General features: G+C 42.5%; 1 protein-coding gene and 1 pseudogene across 3 annotated transcripts in view; one reads left to right on the top strand and one right to left on the bottom strand.

Annotated features, from left to right (window-relative positions):
* LOC138834949 (polyadenylate-binding protein 2-like) overlaps positions 1–24,685 on the top strand; it is a 35,480-nt pseudogene extending 10,795 nt beyond the window's left edge.
* Positions 258–27,785, bottom strand: part of LOC138834636 (uncharacterized) — a 49,158-nt gene continuing 21,630 nt past the window's right edge. Inside the window, exons 11-17 of one of the 3 annotated variants that reach the window (XR_011374225.1) lie at positions 27,613–27,646; positions 27,177–27,284; positions 25,788–25,831; positions 24,789–25,005; positions 4,637–4,661; positions 2,306–2,537; positions 258–2,012 (exon numbers count right to left, since the gene is read on the bottom strand). Coding sequence is in view for 1 of the 3 variants with exons in the window: in XM_070033134.1 (XP_069889235.1) it covers positions 24,796–25,005; positions 25,788–25,831; positions 27,177–27,284; positions 27,613–27,646 (396 nt within the window). In the remaining 2 variants the exon portion in view is untranslated. Of the gene's footprint in view, positions 2,013–2,305; positions 2,538–4,636; positions 4,662–23,882; positions 24,525–24,788; positions 25,006–25,787; positions 25,832–27,176; positions 27,285–27,612; positions 27,647–27,785 lie in introns of those variants that run through there. The other 2 variants (XR_011374226.1, XM_070033134.1) reach the window with 2 other exon arrangements.

Here is a 27,785-nt window from a genome sequence, read left to right as displayed (position 1 = left end):
TTAGGAAAAACCTCAATATAGGAGCACATGTAGGTATGGAGCAGACATTTATGCCTCCTCACTAAAGTCACTTTTACTATCCTCCTGTTATTACACCTATGAAATTACTTCTTTTTTCTAGGAAAAGAACTTGTCTCTGCTTCAATATGCATAAGAAAAAAAACCCACAGGTCTTTCACTGAAAAGATCACTGAAGATGCAGAGGATAGACATAGTATGTGATGACCCTTCCTCTAGGAATAAAGGATGATGAGGAAGACATTGCGGACTGAGGTACCTCAGTGAAGAAAGAAATGGCTGTGAACCTTCTGTCCCAGCAGAGCTAGTTGGGACATTGGGGTCCAGTCAGGTGGGGCAGCTGTCAGAATGTGTCCTGTCTCCTGGGACTGTCTTCATGTCTGGGTCGAGTGGGGCTAGGGATTCTTTGGTTTCTATGTCTGCTCACAGGTGAACATCTCAAGCGCATGTGGTGCTTTCTGCTCTCCACAGTGACATGTCCACAGCTGCCTTGTCAGGGAAAAGGGTTTTTTGCTAGGCTTCCTGAATACTCTGTGACAGAGAATGGGCCCGCCCAGCCTCCTCTCCTCCTCCTGCTGCTGCAGCAGGTAACACTACCACACAGTGTTCCCTGGTAGCCATGGACCAAGTGTGCCCATCAGTGCTTTCTGTGCGGATGTTCTAGAGCTTACCGAATTCTTGCTCTTCCCAGTGCTGTCAGGAGGAAGTTGTGTTGCCAAAATATCTTAAAAGTTGTGCAAGAGGCCCTGGGGCATGAATCCCCAGCATTGGCTCCATTAGTTAATTCAGGTGACCTGTTTCTTAAGAGCTTAGATGGGTTCTCTGATCTACCCCAGATTTGTCTAGGGAGGGTTCTCCCAGGGGTCTGCCTCCCCCATATTCTCTTCTCTTGAGTGCTGGCCAGCAGCTCCTTCCACCCCACCTGCCAAGGTGCTGGCCAGAAAATGAAACCCGAGGACTCTGTACATTGGTTCGCACATGGGTTGGTGGGTGGGTTGGTTTTTCCATCCATGTCTGCATTAATTTAGACCATTTGTGTGTAGTCATTGGGCAAAAGAGAGGAGATGGGCTGGCCATGTTCTTTGGATTGAAAGGCTCTCCCTCATGGATTCCTGAGCAAGAGAGCTTCTGGTAGGACCTTTTGTGTACTTCCAGCCCAAGGAATGGTCTCTTCAACATGTACTCCTGGGTAGTTCTTCCTCAATGGACCCAGGTAACCGCTGGAATAGGCCCTTCCCTTTGTGTGTGCCTTTGCACTCCTGACCTCTCAAAGTCCATGCACCCTGGGAGAATGCAAAGAGGATTGCCAGGCTTTCTCTTTTACCCTGTGAGTTTTGTTCTCTTTCATTTCCCATTGGAACACAGAGACCTGTGACCTGAATCAGAGCTTTCCTCCTCCTCCTTTTTGTCTTCCTACTCCTACTCCATGTGCAGATAAGAATCCACCAGCAAGGGAGGTGAGCAATCTAGAATAAGGTTGTCTAGTCTGTTGGCTGCCAAGAACAAGGAGAGATATGGGGCAGGGGTGTCCTCTGAAAGCTAGCTGTTTGAGGACTGTGCTCCCTAGTGGACAGGCCCAGTGACTGTACCACCTTGAAAATGACTTGAGTCCACAGATTTGAACTGTTTGGATTGGGGCCGGGGGGGGGGAGGTTGGCTAGAGAGTGGTTATTGTGTACCTTGTTTTCCTAGAAATAAACTTTAGTTGTAAGAAGAGTAGATATAAAGGAAACAGCAGGTCATATGGGATAGAAGGCAAAGGATTAGTGAGGCAAAGGGCAGGTGTGTGGCAGGGGCTGGTGCAAAGTGGAATTTAGCTCTAGAGTTGGCTGAAGAGTAAGGAGGAAGTTTCCATGTATGTAGCAGATTGTGGTCAAGGCATTTGTGCTGGTGCCTATTGCTCTAATGCTGAAGATGATGAGGAGTTGCCAGTGCTGGCCACAGTGCTGGTGTAAGGTCCGTGGATGCTTAGACAGCTGGAGCTGGTCCTGCAGCTGCAAGCAAAGCAGAGAAGATCCAAAGTCCATGTTGGTATAGGGACACAGTCCTGCCCACTGCCTTGCAGAAGGAGCTCTGCTTACTAAGGTACCCTGAGGTCGATGTAGGTCCTGATGACACTCATGAAGTTATTGTCCTTTCATGATGTCATCTCCCCACCACACCCAAAAATATTCTGCTGTCTGTTTTCCATACAGTATGCACACTCCTCCTCTGCGCTTGAATAACCTTGTCTTGTATACATAGTAGGATTCTTTTCTTTCCCACAGAGCCAAAGGGCCAAACTTACCCTCAAGTGTGACTGATGTGTCAAGAGGTTCCAGATGTTCTGGGCATGTTTTTGACATATATATCCAGCCCTTCTCTCCACTTAACTTTTCCTTTCAAAAGTTATCTTTCAAAATCTTCAGTGAGCTTTGAGTTTTTTGCATGTGCATCCAGCCCTTCTTCCCATGCTATTTTTCCTTCCAAATGATATCTTCTGTATTCTCTTGTCTGGTTGAAGGCATGTCACACAGCTCCTGAAGAAAATATAGGGATAGGGTTGACAGCAATTCTTTGATGTCCCCTTTCTGGGTAGTGCCCATGTCTGTCCCCACCCAGCCCAGCACAAGTTGTTGGGGTCCTGGGTCACAGAGGAGTTCCATATGGAAGGTTCCCTAGTTGGTTCAGTTTAAAGCCCTCCCTTCTAAAGGAAGCCTCTCTATCTCTCTACCAGTTGGACACTGGTCTGTCAATTCTGTCTTACAAGGAAATTGTGTTGTGCACATATACTTGTGCATGTTGTTACCTACCTACTTGCCTGTCGGCCTGCCTTCCAGTACTGGGGCTTTGAACTCGAGTCTCATGTTCTTACTTGGCTTTTCTTTGTTTTATGTGGGTTTTTTGTTGTTGTTATTTGTGTTGTGTTGCACTTAGTGCCTAAAACTGAGGGTCCGGGCACAGTCCTTGAGGATATTTGCTCAAAGGTATTGCTCTAATCCTTGAGTCACAAGCTGTACTTCTTAGTTTTTTCTCTTATTTTATTGTAGATAAAACTTTCATGGGCATTCCTGCCTAAGCTAGCTTTACACCGTGATTCTCAGCTCTCCATTTCTCAGTAGCTAGGATTACAGACAAAATTTGAGCCTTTTATTGTTCATGGAGACAATATTCTAATTATTCTAAAATATTTGGTCAAGATTTTGAGTCCAGCTTCTCCTTCCTCCCTCCTTACCACCTCGTCCCCCTCATCCCCTTCCTCCTCCTCCTCCTCCTCCTCTTCCCTCCTCCTCCTCCTCTTCCCTCCTCCTCCTCCTCCTCCTCTTCCCCCCTCCTCCTCCTCTTCCCCTCTCCTTCTCCTTCTCCTTCTCCTCCTCCTCCTCCTCCTCCTCCTCCTCCTCCTCCTCCTCCTCCTCCCCCTCCTCCCCCTCCCCCTCCCCCTCCCCCTCCCCCTCCTCCTCCCCCTCCCCCTCCCCCTCCCCCTCCTTCTCCTCCTCCTCCTCCTCCTCCTCCTCCTCCTCCTCCTCCTCCTTTCTTCTTCTTCTGTTGGAAAGCTTGATTTCTGGGCTTGGTCACTGTCCCTGCACTCTTCAGCTCAAGGTGAATGCTCTACCACTTGAGCTACCAAGCTACTTCCGGTTTTCTAATGGTTGATTGGAGACAAGAGTCTCACAGACTTTCCTACCCAGTCTTGCTTTGATCCATGATTCTCAGATCTCAGCCTCCTGAGTAGCTAGGATTATAGGTGTGAGCCACCAGCGCCTAGCAAGAGTCCAGGTTCTTCTAAGACATGAATCAAGAGCTTACAAAATTTGGCCATGCTGTCTTGTAAGATCACTTGTACCTCAAAGGATACATGAACAGGCCAGAAATAGTCACAGTATATTATGGAGTATATTATGTGCTTTCTGTTTCAAAGGCTGTGTGTAAAAACTGATTACTACCTTGGTTTATGTGACAATAAAAGGCAACTTGATATCCCTGGCAGAAAGCATCTATGAACTCCATGGGCTGGAAGGTAGTCAAGCACAGTTTACACAGGGATACTAAAAAAATTATCTGCTATGACTGAATCTTAAGTCCATTTTGGCAGTTGGGAGAAACGGCATTGGCTGAGTTCACAGTTTGTATTTCCTACATGAAGATTTTTGAGTTCAGACATTAATTTGCTTGCATTAGTTTCTTCCCTGGGTATGAGCAGTGGGGGTGACAAATCTAACTTGTTGCTTCTCAAGAGGAATAGGCAACTTCATACATAGAAAGTTTGAAGTGTGTCTTTTTTATGGATTTTGTATCTCAGGAGGTTATTGAGGGCTATTGTTTGCTTAGGTGTAAGGTCGAAGTAGTTTCTGAGAAAATACATGTACCTCATACAGTGGTACACGGATTAACAAATCAGTCAGGAAGCACAGAATCACATAAAATCCTGGCAGTCTCAAAGTATACAAACCCTTCATGAACCAGATTTCTTCCAGAAATTGGAGAAACCAGATTTCTTCCAGAAATTGGAGTTTTTACCTAAATGGCCAATTTTTATCCAATGCTTGTATAAAAAAGAAACTAGTAAGGCTATTACACTTAGCCTTACTTGGAATCTGACTTTTTTTCCTTAACACAATCATAATGGTAGAACACTTACTTGATTTGAGGAACTGGGATGCCAACTGAAATGAAAGGAATATAGATATCAGCAGGATGACTTACACTTTAATTTTGACATATTTGCACACACTCTTAGTAGTCTGACTGACTATTGGAAAGATATGAGAAATCATGGCAAAGTCAAAAGGATCTCAAAACCAAAGGTAAGGTAATTGTATAGAGAACCCCAGCAGTCTTTTCTAGATGTGTATCTCAACTCTGTTTAGGTCATTTATCAGTCATGAAATACTTAATCCAAACAACAGAAGATCCCTTGCATGCAGATTTTAATGCAATCCTACCACTCGTAAGTGTCCACTTGCAACAGATATTAGTTGTTAAGGGCCTACTCTTCTACCACACCAGCAGCAGAATCTGTTGTGCACAGTGGACATTGTGGGGGTTTCCTGAGACTGGTGTTACTGTGGTGGGTGAACTCAAACACACATTATGCAAACGCCTTACCACTTAAGCTGTGCTCCTGAGTCCCTTTTTTGGCTTTTCTTAATGTTGAATAAGGTCTCCCTTTTGGCCTAGATTACTAGTGTGCACTACGATCTTCTAACGATTGCTTCTCAAGTGGCTGAGATGGCAAGTGTACACTGTCACACCAGGTGTTTTATTGGTCAAGGTGGGTCTCATGGACCCAGGCTCAGGCTGCCTTGAAAGGCAATCTTCCCCCTCTAAGCCTCCTGAGCAGTAAGACTATAGGCGTGAGCCACTGCAAATCAACTGTGTTTTCTTTTCTTTTTTTTTGTGGGTGGGGGTTCCGGTCGTGGGGCCTGAACTCTGAGCCTGGCTCTGTCCCTCAGCTCTTCAGCTCAAGGCTAGCACTCTACCACTTGAGCCACAGTGCCACTTCCAGCTTTTTTTTTTCTGCTTATGTGGTACTGAGGAATCGAACCCCAGGGCTTCATGCATGCAAGGCAAGTGCTCTACCACTGAGCCACCTTCCCCACCTTCCCAGCCCTCAAATGTGTTTTCATAACTAAACCTTATTTAGAAAGAGATAATGGAGGGGGGGAAATGACTGCTCTAAAACATAGTTTTCCAAACTATAACCAGTGAGTTATAAAACCAACTTACTAGATTGTGACCAGCATTTTTATGGGAAGAAATAGAACAGGATAGAAAACATGAAAAGGAAAGCGTCCATTATTTTGGTGAGACAATGGATTACAAGGAGTATAAACTCCATCACAAGGAGTGTAAACCCCATCACAAAGTCATTATGTTGAATACTTACAAAATTGTGGAAAAAAATGTTTAATTAGAATTTACCACCTGAAAGAACCCTCAAAATTACAAAGATTCTAATCATAACTTATTCAATTGAAGACAAGGGGGCGCTCACAGCAGGGAGTTCCCCACATCCCCTCGCCCCACTTCAGTGACTTGATGGCAGCAATGGCCCCTCGGAGCCCAGGTTCCACCTTGGCAGGCTCAGACAAAGGCCTCTCCCCGCTGCCAAAGACGCAGCACCCTTGGGTGGTGGCAGGCAGGGCACAGCGAGGCAAGAAGAATGGCAGAAGCTTTCACAGGCTGGAGGATGGAGACCTCCGATGGCCTTGGAAGCTGGCCAGCATTCTAGGCCATGGAGCCAACAGATCTGGCACCAGGGGTGACCTCCCTGCCCCACAGGGACCTCACCTCACCACAAAGACAGACAAAGGCCCTAATGGTCCTGGAAGGTCAGCAGAGCCCTGGATGACTAAGTGCAATGGGTGGTGGCCCAAGCCGTTGTGCCCACCGGAAGCCCCAAAAATTTACTGGCTGCTTGTAGGTCTGTGTATATAATATGAAAAAGCTGCTCTCAACTTCCCCAGCCTTTTAAAAAATGACTTTTAGTCCATCTGAACATCCCAGATGTGAGGAGGTTGCTGATGTATGACGAAGTTGAGGTAGAAAGTCACACCTGTCAATGCCCATTTGTTTGTAAAGACCACAGAACTGTCTTCTGGAAGTGACTTTGAATGGACAGCCTCCAGGTGAGATAGCCAGGGAGACACTCATCTATGTTTGTCCTATGGATGGAAGACATGCAACAGAGGACACATAAGAAGGAAAAAGAGAGGACTAGCAAAGACTTTTTCCAGTGACAGCCATTGATCTGTGGACATCTCATTCCCCTTGCTGTATAGAGTTGACTGTGCTTAAGGACCTTTGATATTCTGAAGTACCTGTTGTATTGTGCCTGTTCTGTTGGTTCAGGTTGTCTAGCTTTGTTGTATATATGTATTTTAGTTAATATTGTTACATATTAGCAATAAGTAGTAGCTAACTCGTAAATATCTGTTTTGGATGGATTGTGCCACCTCAGGGCAATGAAGTCAGGACTTACTTCAAGGTTGGCAGAGGGTAGGAGGAAGAAGCGTGCAGGGAGAGATATGTGCAGCTGTGATCAGATTAATACTTTGATTACAGCCATTGATGATTATGGTTCTGGTTGTACCATAGGGATGCAAATATTTAGTAGAAACAGTCTTGCTAATACTTTAATAGTATACCATAAACCTACTAATGAGCTTAGAAATTTCTTAGTATATCTTGCTTTTGTCTCATTTTAAACTGAGCATAAAGAAAATGCAGTATTTTAATTGTAATTCTTCTGTCTAGAAGCCTGATGCCATTTTTGTCTTCAGTGAAATTCTTTCCCTAAGAAAAGCAGAAATACCTTTTTTTACCAGAAAGATATTTTCTGTAATGCAATGTTAAAGGTTATTTTTTAAAAAACATAATAAACAAAGCAACATTTTGATTTCAGGCAAAAAGGGTTGTCTTACTAATTCAATGGAAGCTTCAACAGGCACATTTGGGGCATCTAGAAATAAAACTAAGAATTTTATGTTAATCTTTTTTTTTAATTTAAATTTTATTTTATTTTATTTGAGAGCATACTGTACAGAGGGGTTACAATTACATTGGCAGGATAATGCATACATTTCTTACCAAGCATTGCAGCCTCCTCCTTTGTTTACCCTTCACCTCCCTTCCCAGCCTCCCCCCTCCCCCCCACCCAATCATACCCCCCTCCCCCACCACACCGACATTGTAAAGCTTGTTTTGACATGACATTTTGTAATTCTCCTTGTTGCAACAGGTCCACCTGAATCCTTAAACGACTTGTTTGTCCCCATCTCCTCTACATGTTATATTGACATCAAATAAAGTGAAAGCGGGGGTTACACTGTGGGGGATCTTTAATTAAATGTGACTTGGTAGTTTCTCCAGCAAATCAAGTTGACTACCAGGACTAATGAGCACAGGTAGCCTGTATAGAGACATAATCCTTTTTACTGATCTTCCCAAAGAACCAGATTGTAAGTTTCATTGCTTTTCTAACAATTATGTTTTATTTCAAAGTATCAGCCACTTTCATTACTGTATAAATTACTTGAGTTTCTTTTGTATTGCTTTCCTTACCATTTCCTAAACATTTTAATTACCAATTTCAAATCTCTCTCTCTCTCTCTCTCTCTCTCTCTCTCTCTCTCTCTCTCTCACACACACACACACACACACACACAGACATACACACACAGACATACACACATATAACTTTCCATTCTCTAAATTACTTTGTAAGCATTGCTTGCGTTTCACAAATTTATTCTACTGGAATTTTTACTTCCTTTAACTCAGAAATCTATGAATGTCAATGGAGACTTCTTTGTTCCAAGGGAATTCAAAAGCAGGCATGTGACAAAATTATTCCTCCTATACATCTGTCACGTGACTACTGATATCTCCTTGAAATAAAACAACTAATGATTGTGCTGAAACTTTCTTTTTCATTTGGTAGTACTAACATTTGAGCACAAAGCTTTGTGCTTGGGAAGCAGGCACTCTCCCAGCCCGTTCTGCATCCCCTCGGTGTTCCATACTACTGTCCAGAAAGAGTAAGTACTCAGCCTTTTTCATGGAATTCTATTTTTGTGGTAAGAAACAGCATCACCTCTTGGCTTTAGTGTTTAGAAATTTATCTGAGGCTCCCTTCCCACCTGAGCAAAGTCTCTATCAATTGCAGGTAAGATACTAGGACATCCCAGGGTTTTTTCCTGATTTCATAGCCTGTGTATGTGGATAGCCCTATGCAAGAGTGCATTACTCACTATGTACTCAGTATTTCCTTCAATATTTGTCCCATCACCCTATATAACCCCAAGAGAAACATTGCATATAACTTTTTACACCAAATGTCTGTAAGACAATACTGTCTTCACTATGGAAGTTGGCCTTACTTCAAATACACACCAATGTGCATATAGAAATATCAGACAGACAGAGTGATACCTTGCATGAAAAGAGGCACTGAGGGAGCTGCATTCCTGTCATATTCCCTTTCCTGTGGTTTCCTCATCTTCACCATAAATATTGTCTCTCTCTTTTTATATTTGTTTCTTTTTTTGCTGGTCCTGGGGGTTGTCCCTAAGCTTTTCGTGCTCAAACCGAGTACTACCGCTTGAGCCGCAACTCCACTTCCAGCTTTTCAGTAGTTTATTGGAGATGATACATTATACAGGTCTCTGGGCATTCACACACAGGGAGACCAAAGAAGAATGTTCTCAGGAAAGGAACACAAAGGTATACCTTTACAATAACAGTTTTTAAAATGCATCTGCCCTGAAGTGAGATGTGAAAATAACATTCATGATCAAACTCTGCTTGTAGCAGTACTGATTAGGTCAATGAAAGCTTTCACTGATTAAAAATTCTCCTGCAAATCTTCAGTTTCCTCTCTCTCTACTGGCAACAGTATGTCACATAATTCTTGTCCCTGACTTAAGCTAATGATTAAATTTCCATAGCACCTTTCAGGATGTCTGGTGTTGACAGCACCACGGGGAATGGATAGACTTCATTTGGGGTTTCTGGTGCCACCTTTGGATCTTTGGATCTCATCTATCATGAAGGTTACTAAGAAAGATAGTTGGGGAGGGGGGAGGCAGGGAAGGGAGGTGAAGGGTAAACAAAGGAGGAGGCTGCAATGCTTGGTAAGAAATGTATGCATTATCCTGCCCATGTAATTGTAGCCCCTCTGTACAGTATGTTCTCAAATAAAATAAAATTAAATTAAAAAAAAAGAAAGATAGTTGCAGAAAATGGTGTAATAAATCAATTTCACATACCAGAAAGCCACAGACTGGCAGATCTTCACTAGCCATACAACAGACAAGGGCCTCATATCTAAAACATACTTACAGCTCAAGAAATTAAATTACCCAAAAAACCCAAAGTGGGCTATTAGTCTTCTCTAAAGAGGAAATAAGAATGGCCAAGTGTAACCAGGTGCCAGTGGCTCACGCCTGTAATCATAGCTCAGGAGGCTGAGATCTGAGTATTGAGGTTCAAAGCCAGCCCAGGCAGTAAAGTCCCATGAGACTTTGATCTCCAATAAACCACCAGAAAATCAGAAGTGGTACAGTAGCTCAAGGGGTAGAGCACTTGCTTTGAGCTGAAGAGCCAATAGACAGTGCCCAAGCCCAAAGTTCAAGCCCCACAACTGCAAAAAAAAAAAAAAAATCGCCAAGTGGTACATGAAGAAATACTAACAAGCCTGGCCATAAAAAGAATGCAAGTCAAAACAACGCTGAGATTCCACTCATCCTAGTTAGAATGGCCATTATCAAGAAATCTAATAACAACAGATGCTGGCAGGGATGTGGCCAAAGGAGAACACTACTACACTGTTGGTGGGAAAGCAAACTGGCCCAACCACTCTGGAAAGCAGCATGGAGGTTCCCCTATGACCCAGCAATCCCCCTTCTGGGCATTTACCCCAATGACCATAAACAAGGCCATACTAAAACTACCACCACAACCATGTTCATTGCAGCATTATTTACCATAGCTAAGATATGGAACCAACCTAGATGCCCCTCAGAAGATTAATGGGTCAAGAATATGTGTTTTATATACACAATAGAATTCTATACTACCAACAGAAAGAATGGTATCACCCCAATAAGGAAATTGAAAGACTTGTAGAAAATCATACTAAGTAAGCCAGTCCCAAAGAAACATAGATTTCATGTTTCCCCTCATTTGTAATCATTAATATATGTCTAAGAGTGTCCTAGCAGATGATCACAACAGTTCAAAAGCTATGAACATATGATCATATAAGATGATGACAAGCAAAATGAACTCCATGGCATGGAAACAAGCTTTTTATTGTGATTTTTAATGTATTGTGTGAAGTTACTTCTTTTTTCTATGTTTTTCCCTATGGTTTGTCCTCTGTTGTCACTATATTTGATTTGGTTCCCTGGGTATTGTATATATGTTTATCTGAATTAGGGAAGGCGGAAGGGTAACAACAAAATGGTGAGACAAAGGTCAAAGTGCAAACCAATGCAACCGCATTACAAGACAATATGTTTAAATGAATTGGAGGAGCAGAAAGGGAGAAAAACGAGGGAAAGGGTAACAAGTTTGACAAGAAATGTACTCACTACCTTATGTATGCAACTGTAACCCCTATGTGCATCACCTTGACAATAAAATAAAAAATAATCAGCTTCACGACAGAAAATCAAAAGAAAATAAGTTATAGGATGGAGGAAGATAGTGGAGGAGCAGCTGGGGTCTGAGCTCTTGCAAAGAAACCAGTTTTAGTGTTCCAGCAAAAAATCCAAGGCTAGAGAGTCACACTAAGTATCACACTAAGTAAGCCATCATAGTACAGAGATTTTGTCCAGACAGGAAAAATTCAGGCAGCCTGCTTACAACACAGATTTGAGCATATTCTGGTAGTGGTGGAATTGGAAATAGCAACAGACAGAGCCCAGGACACACGTGCCAGAGATAGAGTGTGAGCGGCTTCTCGCTACCAGAGAGAACTGAATAAAAGCAAAAATCTTGACCCTGCTGGCCACAGACAGACTCAGATCATGGATGGTCTGAAAAACCAAGGTTAACTACTCCACAAAAGACATTCCCACTCTTCACAGAACAATGTTTGGAAAGTAGCCCTTCCCCTACCACCCGAGGATACTGGCAAAGATTGGGCCAGAGCAGCTAGCAGAAAACTCAGGCCTGTAACTGTGGTGCCATTTTTCATCAGGGCAAAGGAATCTGACCAGTGGGACTCAACTCCACCCATGGGAAAGCTGCCTACACCAGAGAGTGTACCTCCTCCCAGGGTGGGGTGACTTTAGGTAAACAAAGCCAGAGGCAGCTCTGCCACTCTTAGCCAGCTTAGCCAGCTGCAGGGTAAAATAATTAAAAACTGGATACACATAAACCCGAGAGTTGGCTCCATGCTGGGCCACAAGAGTGTCTCAGAAGCTTGTCCCTCTGGGAAAAGCCACTGATTCCAGACAGCCCACAACCCCACCCACACAAGCTCCCTAATGACCACTCCAAGCTAGAGAAAACAGCCACCTCCCTCCTGTGTGACACACTAAACAGATTGCCCTCCCACTGAGCTAGTCTGCTCAAACTGATTTAAGAAACCAACTAAACCACAGGAAAACTGAGCACCACAAGGAAATCAGAGGCTTCATCAAGAGACTGGATATGGACACAGGGGAGACATAAGATCCCCCAAATGAATTGAAGATTAATTTTTTGTAATTGTATACTTTTAAATTTTGTCTAATTTTTCATTGTTTTTGTTTTATGTTTTTCTCAGAGATATAGCTGACAGTTATTATTAGGTCTACTCTTTGTGGGCATACTTAATTTAGACTTTACTCAGTTTTCTATTTCTCAATCTTAGTACTTTATACTTCTATCATTCTTTAAGTTTTCCATTTATTTTTTCATCTTTTTCCTCTCTGAATTTAGGTCTTAGTTATCTTTTCTTCCTTCCCTACATTCCTCTATAATCTTATTTTCTCCTCCTAATGTTCCTTATACCTCTTAATGTCTGACACTCTGCTCCTTTCTTGATTTTCTTAGTCTATTGATCCCGAGTTGTTTTTTAGCTAGACTGTATCTGTATTCATTTTGACTATGTCAAAGTGGCTCATCAGGTTATCCTTTTGGTTCAGATTGATTTAAACCTCATGACAGATTGGTTCACTGGTTACAACTGTATATAATCCCCACTCAATTCACAATAACCCTCCCCCCCCAACACAAAGAAAAGCAGAGATGGATAGGGGAATACCTACCTATGATTTTGTACATTTAAAATCTGTGCAAATACATGGCGTAGGATTGGATTTTGTCTTAAAATTGTGCTCTGAAGTGTATTGGACTTACTTACATATCCAAAAAAGAGATATAATGAGAAAACTTATCTTTGGTTGTAACCTCAAAGTCTGTGCCACTACAGGGCTCTGGATTGGTTGGTGCTTAAGAATGTGTGCTGGCATAGAATTGGATATACTCAAAAAAAAAAAAAAAGGAGAGAGTGAAAATACCCATAGTTGATTGTAAACCTCCAAAGTCTGTGCAATTACAAGGCTCTGGGTTGGTGCATGCCTTAAAATAGTGTTCTAGCATGGAATTGTTTTTGTTTTCATTCCCAAATTGGCAGAAGAAGCCATAGAAACACAAGAAGAATGGCAAGTCAAGAAACCTCAAGTCCCTCAAGATAAACAGGCAACAGAGCAGGTAATGAAAAATCCAGAAGATAGTTCTTAAAAGTGCTCTACAAACACTATTAAAACCATGCTGAATGAAGATTGAAAGCCTGTATAGGGCTATGCATAAGCATGATGAAGCTAACAAAAGATTAATAGATGATTTCATGGAATCCACAAACAACTGAATGAATTCCAACAGAAGGAAAGGGAGTTCAATGGAAGTATAGCCATTCAACTAAGGGATTTGAGAGTAAACACTGAAAAACAAATCCAGGAGATAAAGAAGTCCATACAAGATCTAAAACAAAGTTTCAACAAAGAAATGGAAGCCATTAAAACTGAACAATTGGAAGGGAGATTAAAAAAAAAAAACAAGTAGTCTCTACAGTTGGCTAGATAATGCAGAAAATTGAATCTCTGGAATTGAAGATAGCCTGCAATTTACAGATTAAGAACAATTATTCAAAACAAATCCAAGAACAATGATAGATCCACTCAAGAGAAGACAGTATCAGAAGGCCTAATTTAAGGCTAATGAGTGTAGTGAAGGCCCTAAAGGACTAGGAAATTTATTTAACAGAATCCTAACAGAGAACTTCCCAAACATCAAAAAGGATGGGCCCATTCAGACATAAGAAGCCTTTAGGACCCCAAATAGACCAGACCACAATAGGACATCCCACCACCACAGGATCAATAGAGACCAAGGAAAAGATCCTTAAAGCTGTCAGGGAGAAAACAATCACCTATAAAGGAAAACCAATAAGAATAACTACAGCTTTCTCAGCAGAGAGCATGAAACAAGAAGAGCCTGGAATGAAATATGCCATGCCCTAAACACAAACAACTAAGAATAGTGTACCCAAGATAAACTCTTCTTCATAACACGAGGACAAAAACCTCCCATAGGAAAGAAAAACCAAAACTATATCTCTCCAGCAAACCAGCATTACAAAATATATTTAAAGATGTCTTACATGTAGAAAACCAAAAAGAACACAATAAAGGCAGAGAAATGCCTCCTAAACAGAGAATCAGATAATCATAGCAAGAACCCAAGAGGCACAGTCCCTAAGAAGGTGGATATCATGGCAGGAACTACCAAACATCCCTCAATCCTAACTTTCCATATTAATGGTGTTAACAACATAGCTTGTCTAGTTGGATCAAAAAGCAAGATCCATCTATCTTTTGTCTTCAAGAGACACACCTTGCCCACAAAAACATATTCTGAAAATGAAAGGCTGAAATAAAATCTACCAAACAAATCACCCCCATAAGCAGGCTGGAGTTGCAATCCTAATACAAGATAAAATAGACTTCATATTAAAATTATCAAGATGAGAGAAAGAAGAACATTACATACTAATAAACGGATCACTCCTACAGAATAATATAACAATTCTAAATATCTATACACCAAATCTGGAGCACCCAAAGTTATCTAAGAAACACTGTTTTCCCTAAAACCACACATAGATCCAAAGACATTGATTGTTGGTGACTTTAACACACCACTTTCCCTGCTGGATAGATCAACCGGAAAAAACTCAACAGAGAAACCTCAGATCTCAACACTTGCATAGACCAACTATACTTAACAGATATCTACAGAATATTTCCCCCAGCAGCATCAGAATGCATGTTCTCAGCAGCACATGGAACAAAGCAAATCTGTACAAATTCTGAAATACTGAAATTCCCTGCATTTTCTCAGACCACAATGGGATAAAATTAAGAGCTCAACACAAAAGCCACCAAAGCAACTCAAAACAACATTGAGATTCTACCTCACTGCAACTAGAATCACTATAATCAAGAAATCTAATGACAACAGATTCTGGAGGGGATATGGCCAAAAGGGGACCCTACTACGCTGTTGGTGGAAATGTACACTTGTTTAACCACTCTGGAAAGCAGTAAGGCAGTTCCTGAAAAGACTACACAGAGAGCTCCCCTATGACCCAGCAATCTCACTTCTGGCACTTACCCAAATGGCCACAAACAAGGTCTACCAGCACATCTGTTTATCAAAGCATTATTTATATTATTTACCAGAGCTAAGATATAGAACCAGCTATGGAACCAACCAAGATGTTGCTCAGTAGATGAATGGATTTAGAAAATGTGGTGTACGTATACAATGGAATTCTGTGACACTGCCCTATTTGTAAGGAAATGAAAAGACTTGGAAAAAAATCAAGCAAGCCAGAACAAAACAAACATGGAACCATGGTTTCCCTCATTTATAAAAATTAGTATAAATCTAGGACAATCCTAGCAGATGAGCAAAATAACTCAATAGCTACGTATATATGACCAGGTAAGATGATGCTAAACAAGACATGGAAATGAGGTTTTTCTTTGTTGTTCTTGTTTTCAATGTACTATGTGATTTTTTTCCTTTTGTATTTTCCCCCTATGTTTTATCCTATTGTCACTCTATTTGATTTTCGTACTCTGGGTATTGTATATATGTTTATCTGAATTAGAGAATGGAAGGGTAACAACAAAATGGTGAGGCAAAGGACAAAGGGTGATACAATATGTTGGAAATGAACTGTACAACCTGGGGGTAGGGGTTGGGGATGAGGGAAAGTGGGAGAAAAATGAGGGAGAGTAAGAAGTTCAACAAGAAATATACTCACTACCTTACATATGTAACTGTAACCGCTCTATATCACCTTGTCAATAAAGGTTTAAAAATGTAAAAAAAATAAAAGAAGCTATAGATGTGCAGACCCCATACCTGTAAGACGGGGGGCTCCAGAAGTTCATGGTTACTGGGTTGTGGTCCCTTTTCCCTTCATCCATCACTCCAAGCACACTTTCAAACTGGGTTTCAGCTCTGCTAATTACACAGAATCTACTCCATGGAGTTTCACTCCTGCATCTATTATACATTCTTTATATAGAGGCAGTGTCTTCAGGCAGTGATTCAAAAATACATACCAACTTTCTTCTTTTCCTTTCATACCTCCTGCTGATAGGGGAAAAAAGAAACTCACAGGGTACGGCTCATGGTGAGTTCTGTTTGCACAGCAGTTTGGTTCTCCTGGTAATCTTTCTGTGTGTCTGTGTGCCAATCCCAGAACTTGAACTAGGTCCTAGGTACTGTCCCTTGAAATTCTGGCTAGTGGCTGGCACAGCCCCCCAGTTCTAGCTTCTTGCTACATAATTGGAGCTAATTCAGAGCTTGGAGGACTTTCCTGCAGAAGCTGGCTCAAACCTCAATCTTCAGATCTCAGCCTCCTGAGCAGCTAGCTAGGATAACATGTATGAGCCATGGGGACTGAACGCCCCTGGTGACCTAAGTAAATGAGACTTCGGGACACAGTGGTTAGGACAAAAGACCAGTGTTACTTTGTTAGGCTTTCCTCTCAGGAAAATGGCCGAGTTATAACATATTTCTACCATCTTGCTGATTCAGAGTTGAGAATCAGAGTGTCCCCTCTGTTTAGCCTCCAATGAGATTTCCCTAGTTACCAGCCCACCTAGTGAGAACTAACATACCTGACCAGGTACAGGGCATGACCACCATTAATCCCTTCTGAGAGGAGGTGTGTTTTATCTCCTTATCTGCTAATGCGGACCTGGTGACTTCGACACCTCTCTATTCTGTGTTAGGAAGCTTTCAGCAACACCACCCATGGAAGAATACAGTCAAACCATGCCTAGACCACAAAAGCCCTGGAAGCAATCACAGGCCACACAAGCTTTTCACTGTTGTTGAGTTTAATAGTTGAGTGAAAATTATGAAATTATGCTTAAACCTAAAGAGAAACAATTTCTCCAGATAAAAAGTCCTAGTGTGAGGGGGGACCAAGATGGTGACGTGGCAGTAGGGAAACGCCACAGCTCTCCCCAACCAAAAAGAGAGTTCGAGTTCCAACGCTTAATCTCCCCAAGAGACCGTCAACAACAAAAAGACGAACACTCAGAGAAAAACCGGAGGTGGAAAATAACAAAAAAAGAAAGAGGAAAAGAAGAATTTCAGAACAGAGAAGAGCGAAGACCCCTCCCCCAACCTTTACTGGCCGCGCGGCAGTGCGCCAAGCCACCGGCCAGCCAGCCCGGCGGGTGCTGCCGGAGCCCCAGAGACACAGGGGGCCGCCTGCAGATCACCCGTGCAGAAGCCACCTGAGCTACCAGTTTGCAGAACAACCGATCACCAGGAACAGAGAAACCTACCAGCCGGGAGTCTCCACGAGAATCCCACCCCCACCCCTCACAATCCACCCAAGCAGAGAGGCTCCATCCCGCCAAAGCTGCCCACCACCGGCAGCGTGACAAAGGGACCTGTCTGCAGACCAGAAGCCGCCTGAGGCACTAGACCCAAAGACCCGGCGGGGGTCGCCCAGGTCCCAGAGGCACAGGGGGCTGCCTGCAGATCACCCGCGCAGAAGCCGCCTGAGGCACCGGACCTGCCTGATCGTGATCGCAATGACCCAGTGGGGGCCGCCCAGGTCCCAGAGGCACAGGGGGCTGCCTGCAGATCACCCACGCAGAAGCTGCCTGAAGCACCGGTGTCAGACCCACCGGATCTCTACAACCCACGAAGAGGCCACCTGAGCGTGGACACTGTGGACCCGACAGCTTTGATAGAGGCAGAGACAGAAAAAAATCACACAGAGCCACCACCGCCCAGCCCAGCCCGCAACCACCCCAACTGAACTCGGATTGCAACAACAACTGACGACCTACACCACACAGAAACAACCAGCTCCAGGGTGAGTACCCCACAGGGAACAGTGTATCCCTCAAGGGAGACCAGAGCTGGAGGGAATCCCCAGACCCTGACCTAGACTCCCTACCCCAACACCCGGACCACAGGACCCACTAAAACTGGGAACTGTTCAAGAGCTCCACCAGCCCGTGGAGCACACACCACTGGCCAGGCCAGAGCAAGAGTGCCCCTGGAAGGGAGCTTAAATGCCCAATCCAGGAACAGTGCCCCTGGGTCAAGACTACCAACAGTAGAAGAAATTTGAACTCTGTCCTCCAGGCTGCATAACCTAGGTGGTATACACATCAGCACAGGCCTAACGAGCGTGCTCCAGGCTGGGGCCGGAACCAGGCCCGGGGATCTGGCACCTGAACAACACAACCAACTCCTCCCAATTGAAGTAAAAAGCTGAGCATATGCCTCAACAGAGGGGAGAAAATCAGGAAACAGCACTCCCCGGGAAGCACGCCTGTGACTACAAAAGAAGCCCAAACCCCACCAAAACTCCACCCATATACCCTAGGCTGGAAATTGGGCAACACAGGCTGCCAGCACCTGATAGTAAGCAGGAGCTCAGGCTGATAAGGCGGCTCAGCAGTAGAGTGATAGTCTTGGATATATGAGGCCCTGGATCTGATTCCTCAGCATCACAAAAGCAAAAAGGGTCAGAAGTGGTGCTGTGGCTCAAATGGTAGGGTGCCAGCCTTGAGCTGAAGAGCTGAGGGACAGCACCCAAACCTAGAGTTCAAGCCCACAACCAGCCCAAAACAAACAAACAAACAAAAACACATCAGGAGCCCATAGCAGACTCCAGTATTTGGAAGAGTGCATCCAGAGCATCTGATCTTCCCAAGAGCACCCGTAGGAGCAAACACAAGCAGTCTAGGCTGCTCAACCCTTCCAAAGGCGGGAATTGCCAGCAATCTACAGCAGACTGCTGAGAATCCTAAGTAGGTCAGAATAGCAGCTGGAAATAGGCTCCCAACAGAACCCAGATCAGGCACAGACTCTCTCTAGCAATACAGAATCAGCAACCAAGCAAAGACAGACACACCAAAACAAAATTGCAGAAAAGTCTCCTGAACCCCCATGCAAAAATCACAGAGAAAAATCACAAGGTTTACCACCACCCAGGACAGCAAGCTCACCTCAAAAGCCAGCAGCCATGCAGGGGAGAGCCTCAGTGGGAGCAAAGCAGGAATGGAAGACAAAAGCTACATCCAAGGGTTGCTGGAGGCAATGACTCAAGAAATAAAGCGAGAAATTGATCAGAAATTGAAAGAGCACAAGGATGAACTATCAAAAGAGATACAGGATATCAAACAAGAGTTGGATGCAAAAATAGAAGCTGCACAAACCTCAGTAAGAAGTGAGATAAACACCAAATTAGAGGTAATACATACTGAGATCAGTACTCTGAGAACCAACATTGAATCCATAAAGGGATCCATTTCCTCCATGCAAACCACAATAGAAGCCACGGTCAACAGAGTGAATGAAATGGAAGGTAGAGTGTCAGATACGGAAGACAGAATACACCAACTGGACCAAAAAGTGACAGATATGGAAAAATCACTCAAATTAAACCAAAGGGAAATTCAAGAGCAAGCAGATAATGCCAAGAAATTTAACCTTCACATAATTGGAGTGGACGAAGGTGAGGAATTCCAGAGCAAGGGAATGCAACACCTATTTAACAAGATAATCAGTGAAAATTTTTCCCACCTCAAAAACGACCATCTTACCTACATTACAGAAGCTTATCAAACACCCAACAAGCAAGATCCCAGGAGAAACACTTCTAGACACATTATAGTAAAAATGATAGATCTGAATAATAAGGAAACAATCCTACATGCAGCAAAAATGAAGAAGGAGCTATACTACACCGGGAAAAAAATTAGAATCACTGCAGATCTCTCCACACAAACAATGAATGCAAGAAAAGCCTGGGAAAGTACCATACGAGCCCTGAAAGCCAATAACTGCCAACCCAGACTGATATATCCGGCAAAGCTAGCATTCACATTCGATGGAGAACTGAAAACTTTTAATAGCAAAGAAAAACTAAATAAATACATAAACATTAAGCCAGCATTACAAAGAATTCTAAGAGGGGGGACACAACCTGAAGAAAGCAACCAGGAACTGGGACCTGCCCCAAACAGGCATTACTCAAAGTCTAACTGAGCAAGCACAGGAGGAAAGGAAAGAAGAAAAACTTAGGAAAATGGAATGGGAGGGACAACAATGCATCTCTCTATACTTTCTCTTAATATAAATGGGCTGAATTCGCCAATTAAAAGAAAACGAACTGAGGACTGGATCAGAAAACAAGACCCATCCATCTGTTGCCTTCAGGAGACCCACCTCTCAGCCAAACATACAAACAAACTCAGAGTGAAGGGATGGAAAAGGATCTACCAATCAAACGCCCCCAGTAAGAAAGCAGGTGTAGCTATCCTGATATCTGACAAAATAAACTTTTCATTAAAATCAGTACAGAAAGACAAGGACGGACACTACATATTAATAAAGGGAACAATCCAAGAGGAGGATATAACCATCATCAACTTATATGCCCCAAATATTGGTGCACCCAGATATGTCAAACAAATGCTCTCAAACTTACAGAATAAAATAGATCCCAATACGATAATACTAGGAGACTTTAACACACCACTCTCACCAAAGGACAGGTCTACCAACCAGAGGATTGGCAAAGAAGCTACCGAATTAAGTGAGGCCATACTTCAAGTGGAATTAACTGACATCTACCAAGTATTTCACCCTAAAACAACACAGTACACATTCTTCTCAGCAGCTCATAGAACTTTCTCCAAAATAGACCATATCATAGTTCATGCAAGGAATTTAAGCAAATACAAAGGGATTGACATAATCCCCTGTATCCTATCTGACCACAGTGGAATCAAGCTGGCTCTCAATAACAAAGCATACCGCAGAAATTTCTCTAATACATGGAAATTGAACAGCATACTCCTTAACAATGCCTGGGTAATGGAAGAGATCAGAGAAGAAATAAAGCATTTCCTACAACTCAATGAAAATGAAAACACCTCACAAAGAAACTTGTGGGACACAGCAAAAGCAGTCCTGAGGGGCAAATTTATTGCCCTCAGTGCCCACATCAAGAGAATGGAGACAGACCAAGTAAATAATCTCATGTTGCAATTAAAACAGCTAGAAAAACAAGAAAAAATGGGACCTAAAGTTACTAGATGAAGCCAGATAACCAAATTAAGAGCAGAGATTAACCAATTAGAAAATCAGAAAACCATAACCAAAATAAACCAAACAAAAAGCTGGTTCTTTGAAAAAATAAATAAAATTGATGGCCCATTGGCTAGATTAATTAAAAAAAGAAGAGATGAAACCCATATTAATAGGATTAGGGATGCCATGGGAAACATCACAACATGTACCCAAGATATCCAAACAATTCTAACAGACTACTTTCAAAAGCTATATTCTCTAAAGGAAGAAAATCTGGCAGAAATGGATGCATTTTTAGAGAAATACAAGTTGCCCAAACTGAGCAAATAAGAAGTTAACCAATTAAATAAGCCAATATCCTATAATGAGATACAGGAAGCTATCAAAAGTCTTCCAACAAAAAAAAGCCCAGGACCAGATGGATTCACAGCAGAATTCTATAAGACATTTAAACAAGAACTAATACCCATACTCCTCAAGCTCTTCAGAGAAACAGAGAAGGAGGGAGCTATCCCAAACTCATTCTATGAAGCCAATATCACACTCATCCCCAAACCAGGCAAAGACCCAACCAAAAAGGAGAATTACAGGCCAATTTCCTTGATGAACACAGATGCAAAGATCCTTAACAAGATTCTAGCTAACAGAATCCAGAAACACATAAAAAAAAATTATACACTATGACCAGGTAGGTTTCATCCCAGAGACACAGGGATGGTTTAACATACGTAAGTCAATAAATGTAATCCAACATATCAACAGAGCCAAGGTCAAGAATCACATGATTATTGCCACAGATGCAGAAAAGGCCTTTGATAAAATTCAACATTCATTCATGCTAAAAGCTCTGGAGAAAATAGGAATAGAAGGAACATTTCTAAAAACAATAAAAGCCATTTATGACAGACCAATAGCCAATATTATACTTAATGGGGAAAAGCTACAACCAATTCTCCTAAAATCAGGAACAAGGCAAGGATGCCCACTGTCTCCACTCCTCTTCAATATAGTCCTGGAATCCTTAGCCAGGGCAATAAGGCAAGATAAAGACATTAAAGGGATTAGCATAGGGAAAGAAGAAGTTAAACTATCCCTTTTTGCAGACGACATGATACTATACCTTCACAATCCCAAAAACTCCATCCCCAAACTCTTAGAAATCATAAATCACTTCGGTAAAATAGCAGGATACAAAATAAACCCACAAAAATCAGTTGCCTTCCTGTACACTGACAATGTACAAGAAGAGAGGGAAATAAAGGGAGCAATCCCATTCACAATAACCTCCCAAAAAATAAAATATGTAGGAATTAACCTAACCAAAGATGTAAAAGAACTATTTAATGAGAACTATAAAAAGTTAAAGAAAGAAATTGCAGAAGACACTAGGAAATGGAAAGACCTCCCATGCTCCTGGATAGGCCAACTTAATGTAGTAAAAATGGTAATACTTCCAAAACTAATATACAAATTCAATGCAATTCCTATTAAAATCCCAATGATGTACATCACTGAAATACAGAAAACAGTCCAAAAATTCATATGGAACAACAAAAGACCTAGAATAGCCAAAACAATTCTAGGGGATAAAGACAATATGGGAGGGCTATCCATGCCGAACTTCAAACTCTACTACAGAGTTATAATAACAAAGACAGCATGGTACTGGCACAAAAACAGACCTGAAGACCAATGGAACAGAATAGAAGATCCAGAAATAAATCCACAGGCCTACAGCCAGCTGATATTCGACAAAGGAGCCAGAGACATACAATGGAAGAAACACAGCCTCTTCAACCGCTGGTGCTGGGAAAACTGGGCAGCCATATGCAGAAAACTAAAAGTGGACCCCAGCCTATCACCATGCACCAACATCAACTCAAAATGGATTAAAGACCTTAACATTAAACCTGAATCTCTGAAACTACTGCAGGACAGAGTAGGAGAGATACTTGAACTAATAGGCACAGGAAGGAACTTCCTGAACAGAGTCCCAGGGTCACAAGTTGGAGAGAGACTCGACAAATGGGACTACCTTAAAATAAAAAGCTTCTGCACAGCTAAATCTATCGCAACTAAGCTAGAAAGACAACCAACTAATTGGGAAAAAGTATTTACCAGCAACATATCAGACAAGGGGTTAACATCCTGTATATACAGGGAACTCAATAAACTAATCCCTCCCAAACCTAACAAACCAATTACTAAATGGGCAAGGGAACTAAAGAGGGACTTCTCAAATGAAGAAATAAAAATGGCAAAGAAACACATGAGGAAATGTTCATCATCCCTGGTGGTGAAGGAAATACAAATAAAGACAACCCTGAGATAACACCTTACCCCAGTCAGAATGTCCCACATCCACAAATCAGCCAACAACAAATGCTGGAGGGGATGTGGAGAAAGAGGAACCCTATTACACTGCTGGTGGGAATGTACACTTATACAACCACTTTGGAAAGCAGTCTGGAGGGTCCTTAGAAAGCTAAAGATTGACCTCCCTTACGACCCAGTCATACCACTTCCAGGCATTCACCCTGAACAACAGGAACCAATATACAAGGACACATGCATGTTTATTGCAGCACTGTTCACAATAGCTAGGATATGGAAACAACCCAGATGCCCCACCACAGATGAATGGATCCTAAAATTGTGGTATCTATACACAATGGAATATTATGCAGCCATTAGAAATGACAAGATAATGGCATTTGCAGGGAAATGGATGGAGCTAGAAGGAATCATGTTGAGCGAGGTAAGCCAAGAATGAAGAGACAAATGGTACATGGTCTCCCTGATAAGTGATGCTAAATCCAAAATGTTAGGTGATACGACAAAACTAACAGGACTTAAGAAACAAAGAACTCCCACTCATCTGGTTGAACCACTACTAAATATCCCCATGCTGCTGATCACATATATGGTATATAACATGTGAACACCGTTATATGTTACAGACTGTGATAGACAATTTGCTCCCGGAAAGTTAGAATGAACTTGTGACTTTAAATGAGCATCATTATTACACAATACTGTGAAATTCCGGAAATTATGTAATCACTTAATCACACAAAAAAAGAACCTCGGGGAAGGGAGGGAGGGGATGGTAGGGGGAAAACAATGGAGGGGGTAACAATATTCAAGAGGAAGTGTACTCATTACCTCACTCATGTAACTGTAACCCTCTGTATAGTATCTTTACAATAAAAAAAAGTCCTAGTGTGTGTGTAACAACCTAACATTTCCAATGATTAAACTTCTTGCTTCAGATCCAGATCCAGAGCTGGAAGATGGTGCTAGTCCCTATGCTGGTTTCAGTTCTGGTTGGTTCCGGTTGGAGTTCAGGAGTTGCTTGAATAGAATGATTGGAGCTGGCCCTGCAGCTGCAAGAGGTATAGAGAAGATCCAGAACCCATATTGATGCCCTCTGACTTTCAGATCGAGCTCTGACCTGTTTGTCACCCCAGAAGTTGATGTCAGCCCTGACTGCATCCACAAAGTGATTGTCTGGTTAATTGCCACCATCCACAAAACTTTCCCATAGGTTATACAAACCCCTGTCCCCTTGTATCATCTTGCCTTGTGTGCATAGTAGGGCTAGCTTTTCTTTCCCTCAAACCCAAAGGACCTAGCTTAGTCACCCTCACCTGTGTCCTATGCCTCAGAATTTCCAGATGTTCCAGGTGAGTTTTTTATATAAACATTCAGGCCTTGTCTCCAGTTCGCTTTTCGTTCTAGAATATACCCTTCAGTGAGCTCTGAGTCCTGGGCATTTGCATCCAGCTCTTCTGCCCACGCAGTTTTAGATTTCAAATGACAGCCTCTGTCATCTGCAGTCTGCTGTGGAGGCATGTCACAGAGTTCCTGAGGATAATCATGGGATAGAGTTGGCATCAGAGTGTGTCCCAAACAATTCTTTGATGTCCCCATCTGGGCACTGCACTGCTGCTGGGACTCCTTCCTCTATTAGCCAGGAGGTCATGCCTGTCCCTTCCAGCCCAGTGGAAGTCATTCAGGTCCCAGGTCATAGAGGAGTTCCTGATAGAAGCTTCCTTAGTTGGTTCACCTTAATGCCCTCCCTTCTCTGCCAGTGGACACTGGCCTGCCTGTCAACTCCATCTTATGAGGAAATTGTGTGTGTGTACACAACACTCTTGTGCATGTGGTTACCTACCTACTTGCCTGCCTTCCTTCCAGTACAGGGGCCTGAACTCAGTGTTTCATGTGCTTACCTGGCTTTTGTTTTTGTTTGTTTGTCTGTGTTTTGTGCTGCACCAGGGCCTTGGACTCATGGTCTGGGCAGCCCTTGAGTTTTTTTTGCTGTACTTTGCAATGTTTTTCTTAAGCATTGCTGCTTCAGCTACCTTTGAACCGTGATCCTCAGCTCTCTTATCTTCTCAGTAGCTATTACAAACCTTACTCAGCTTTCTTGTTCAAGGGTGGTACCATGCCACTTGTGCCACACACTCTAGTTCCAGGTTTTTGCCTGTTAATTGGAGATCAGTTGCATGGCATTTTTTCCCCTGTGGTGGGTTCAACCTTGATACTCTAGTCTCAACCATGTGAGTTACCAGGATTACAGGCATGAGCCACCAATGCTAGGCTAGAACTTCACTTCTATACAAGACACAGAAAGATGCTCTTACCTCTTCATCAAGTTCTGGGTATTCCACACCGTCTTTCATGGGACCTGGGAAGAAATAGAGTAACTGTCAGTGTGTTGCTAGTCCACTGACTGAAAAGTGCTCAGGGAGCTTTTCTGGCTCAGGATATTGGCCCATGAAGCTAAGTGGTTGATGATCATAGACTAAGTTGTTGCTGTATTGTCTTCCTGCATGGAGAAGAGATGGAGAAGATGACCAGCAAAGAAATTTAACACAGAAACCCAAACCATGCATCTAATGACATCTGAACCCAAAATGGACAATCTAAAATTACATTATATATACAAAAACTTCCAATAGAAGCGTCTCCTCATTCTTTGTACACACTTTGAAACTCATCTCGAAGCTTGTTCAAATATTGAAAGGCAATTTCAGTTTTTGAGCATTCCATCATGGTCCTACCTATTCCAACATGGTCCTGTGTTTTAGAGGATTCCCAGTTAAACGCCATCAGCATGAACTGGACTCCATTTTAGTAAATTTCTTGTATCATATTTTATCACGCCTTTTTGTCAAAATATGTCAAATATAGAAGATGAGGCAATATTAAAATAGAACAACATTTAACAAAAAATAAAATAAAATAAAATAGAACAACATAGCCAGGCACCAGTGGTACCTGTAATCGTAGCTACTCAGGAGTCTCAGATCTGAGAATCATGGTTTAAAGCAAAGCTGGGCAGGAAAGAAAGTCAATGAGACTCTTGTCTCCAACAAACTGCTCAGAAAAAGCCAGAAGTGGTGTTATTACTCAAGTGGTAGAGGGCTAGCCTTGAGGAAAGACGAGCTAAGGGACAGAACCCAGGCCCTGAGTTCAAGCCCCAGGATTGACCAAAAACTTAAAAAAAAGAACAACTTAATATGACAACCTTTTTTTTTTCAGTTTGTCATCCTCATAGTAATGTGTGCATACCACACCCTTACATTTTCCCTGTGGTCAGGAGAAGCAGGCAACTTTGAGCCCCTCTTCCTGAAGTTGTGTCCTTAACAACACAGAACCTAGCCGGGTATCAGTGGCTCATACCTGTAATCCTAGCTACTCAGGAAGCTGAGATCTGAGGATCATGGTTCAAAGACAGCCTGGGCACGAAAGTCTGTGAGACTCATCTCCAATAAACCACCAGAAAAACAGAAGTAGTGCTGTGGCTCAAGTGGTAAAGCACTAACTGAAGAGCTGAAGGACAGTGCCCAGGCCCAGAGTCCAACCCCCATGACCAACAACAACAACAACAAAAATAAGAAGACAGAACCTTCCATCCCTACCTTAGCTTAGCTTCAGCTAAGTTTTCAGTTTCCTCTCTCTCTACTGGCAACAGTATGTCACATAATTCTTGTCCCTGACTCAAGCTAGTGATTAAATTTCCATAGCACCTTTCAGGATGTCTGGTGTTGACAGCACTACGGGGAGTGGATAGACTTCATTTGGGGTTTCTGGTGCCACCTTCGAAGATCTTTGGATCTCATCAATCTTGAAGGTTACTAAGGAAGATAGTTGCAGAAAATGGTGTAATAAATCAGCATCACAACAGAAAACCAAAAGAAAATAAGTTAGGCAGAATTTATACTTCTCATGTATGGTTTCCCATTTTTCTAAAGCACAATCCATGCTTGTAAGATGGGGGCTCCAGACGTTCATGGTTACTGGGTTGTGGTCCCTTTTTCCCTTCATCCATCACTCCAAGCACACTTTCAAACTGGGTTTCAGCTCTGTTAATTACTCAAAGGGTCTATTCCATGGAGTTTCACTCCTGTATCTAGTATTATACATTCTTACCTAGTCTTCAGGCAGTGATTCCAGAATACTCACCGAATTTTTTCTTCCTTTCCTTTCGCACCTCCTGCTAACAGGGAAAAAAGAGACTCACAAGGTACCGCTCATAGCAAGTTCTGTTTGCACAGCAATTTGGTTCTCCTGGTAACTTTTCTTTGTGTCTATGTACCAGTCCCAAAGCTTGGACTCAGGTCTCTTGAGGTTCTAGC

The sequence above is a fragment of the Dipodomys merriami genome, unplaced genomic scaffold (assembly GCF_024711535.1).
Source record: "Dipodomys merriami isolate MVZ:Mamm:240054 unplaced genomic scaffold, mDipMer1.0.p SCAF_22, whole genome shotgun sequence".
Lineage (NCBI taxonomy): Eukaryota > Metazoa > Chordata > Mammalia > Rodentia > Heteromyidae > Dipodomys > Dipodomys merriami.
This window is presented reverse-complemented; position numbering and strand designations above follow the sequence as displayed.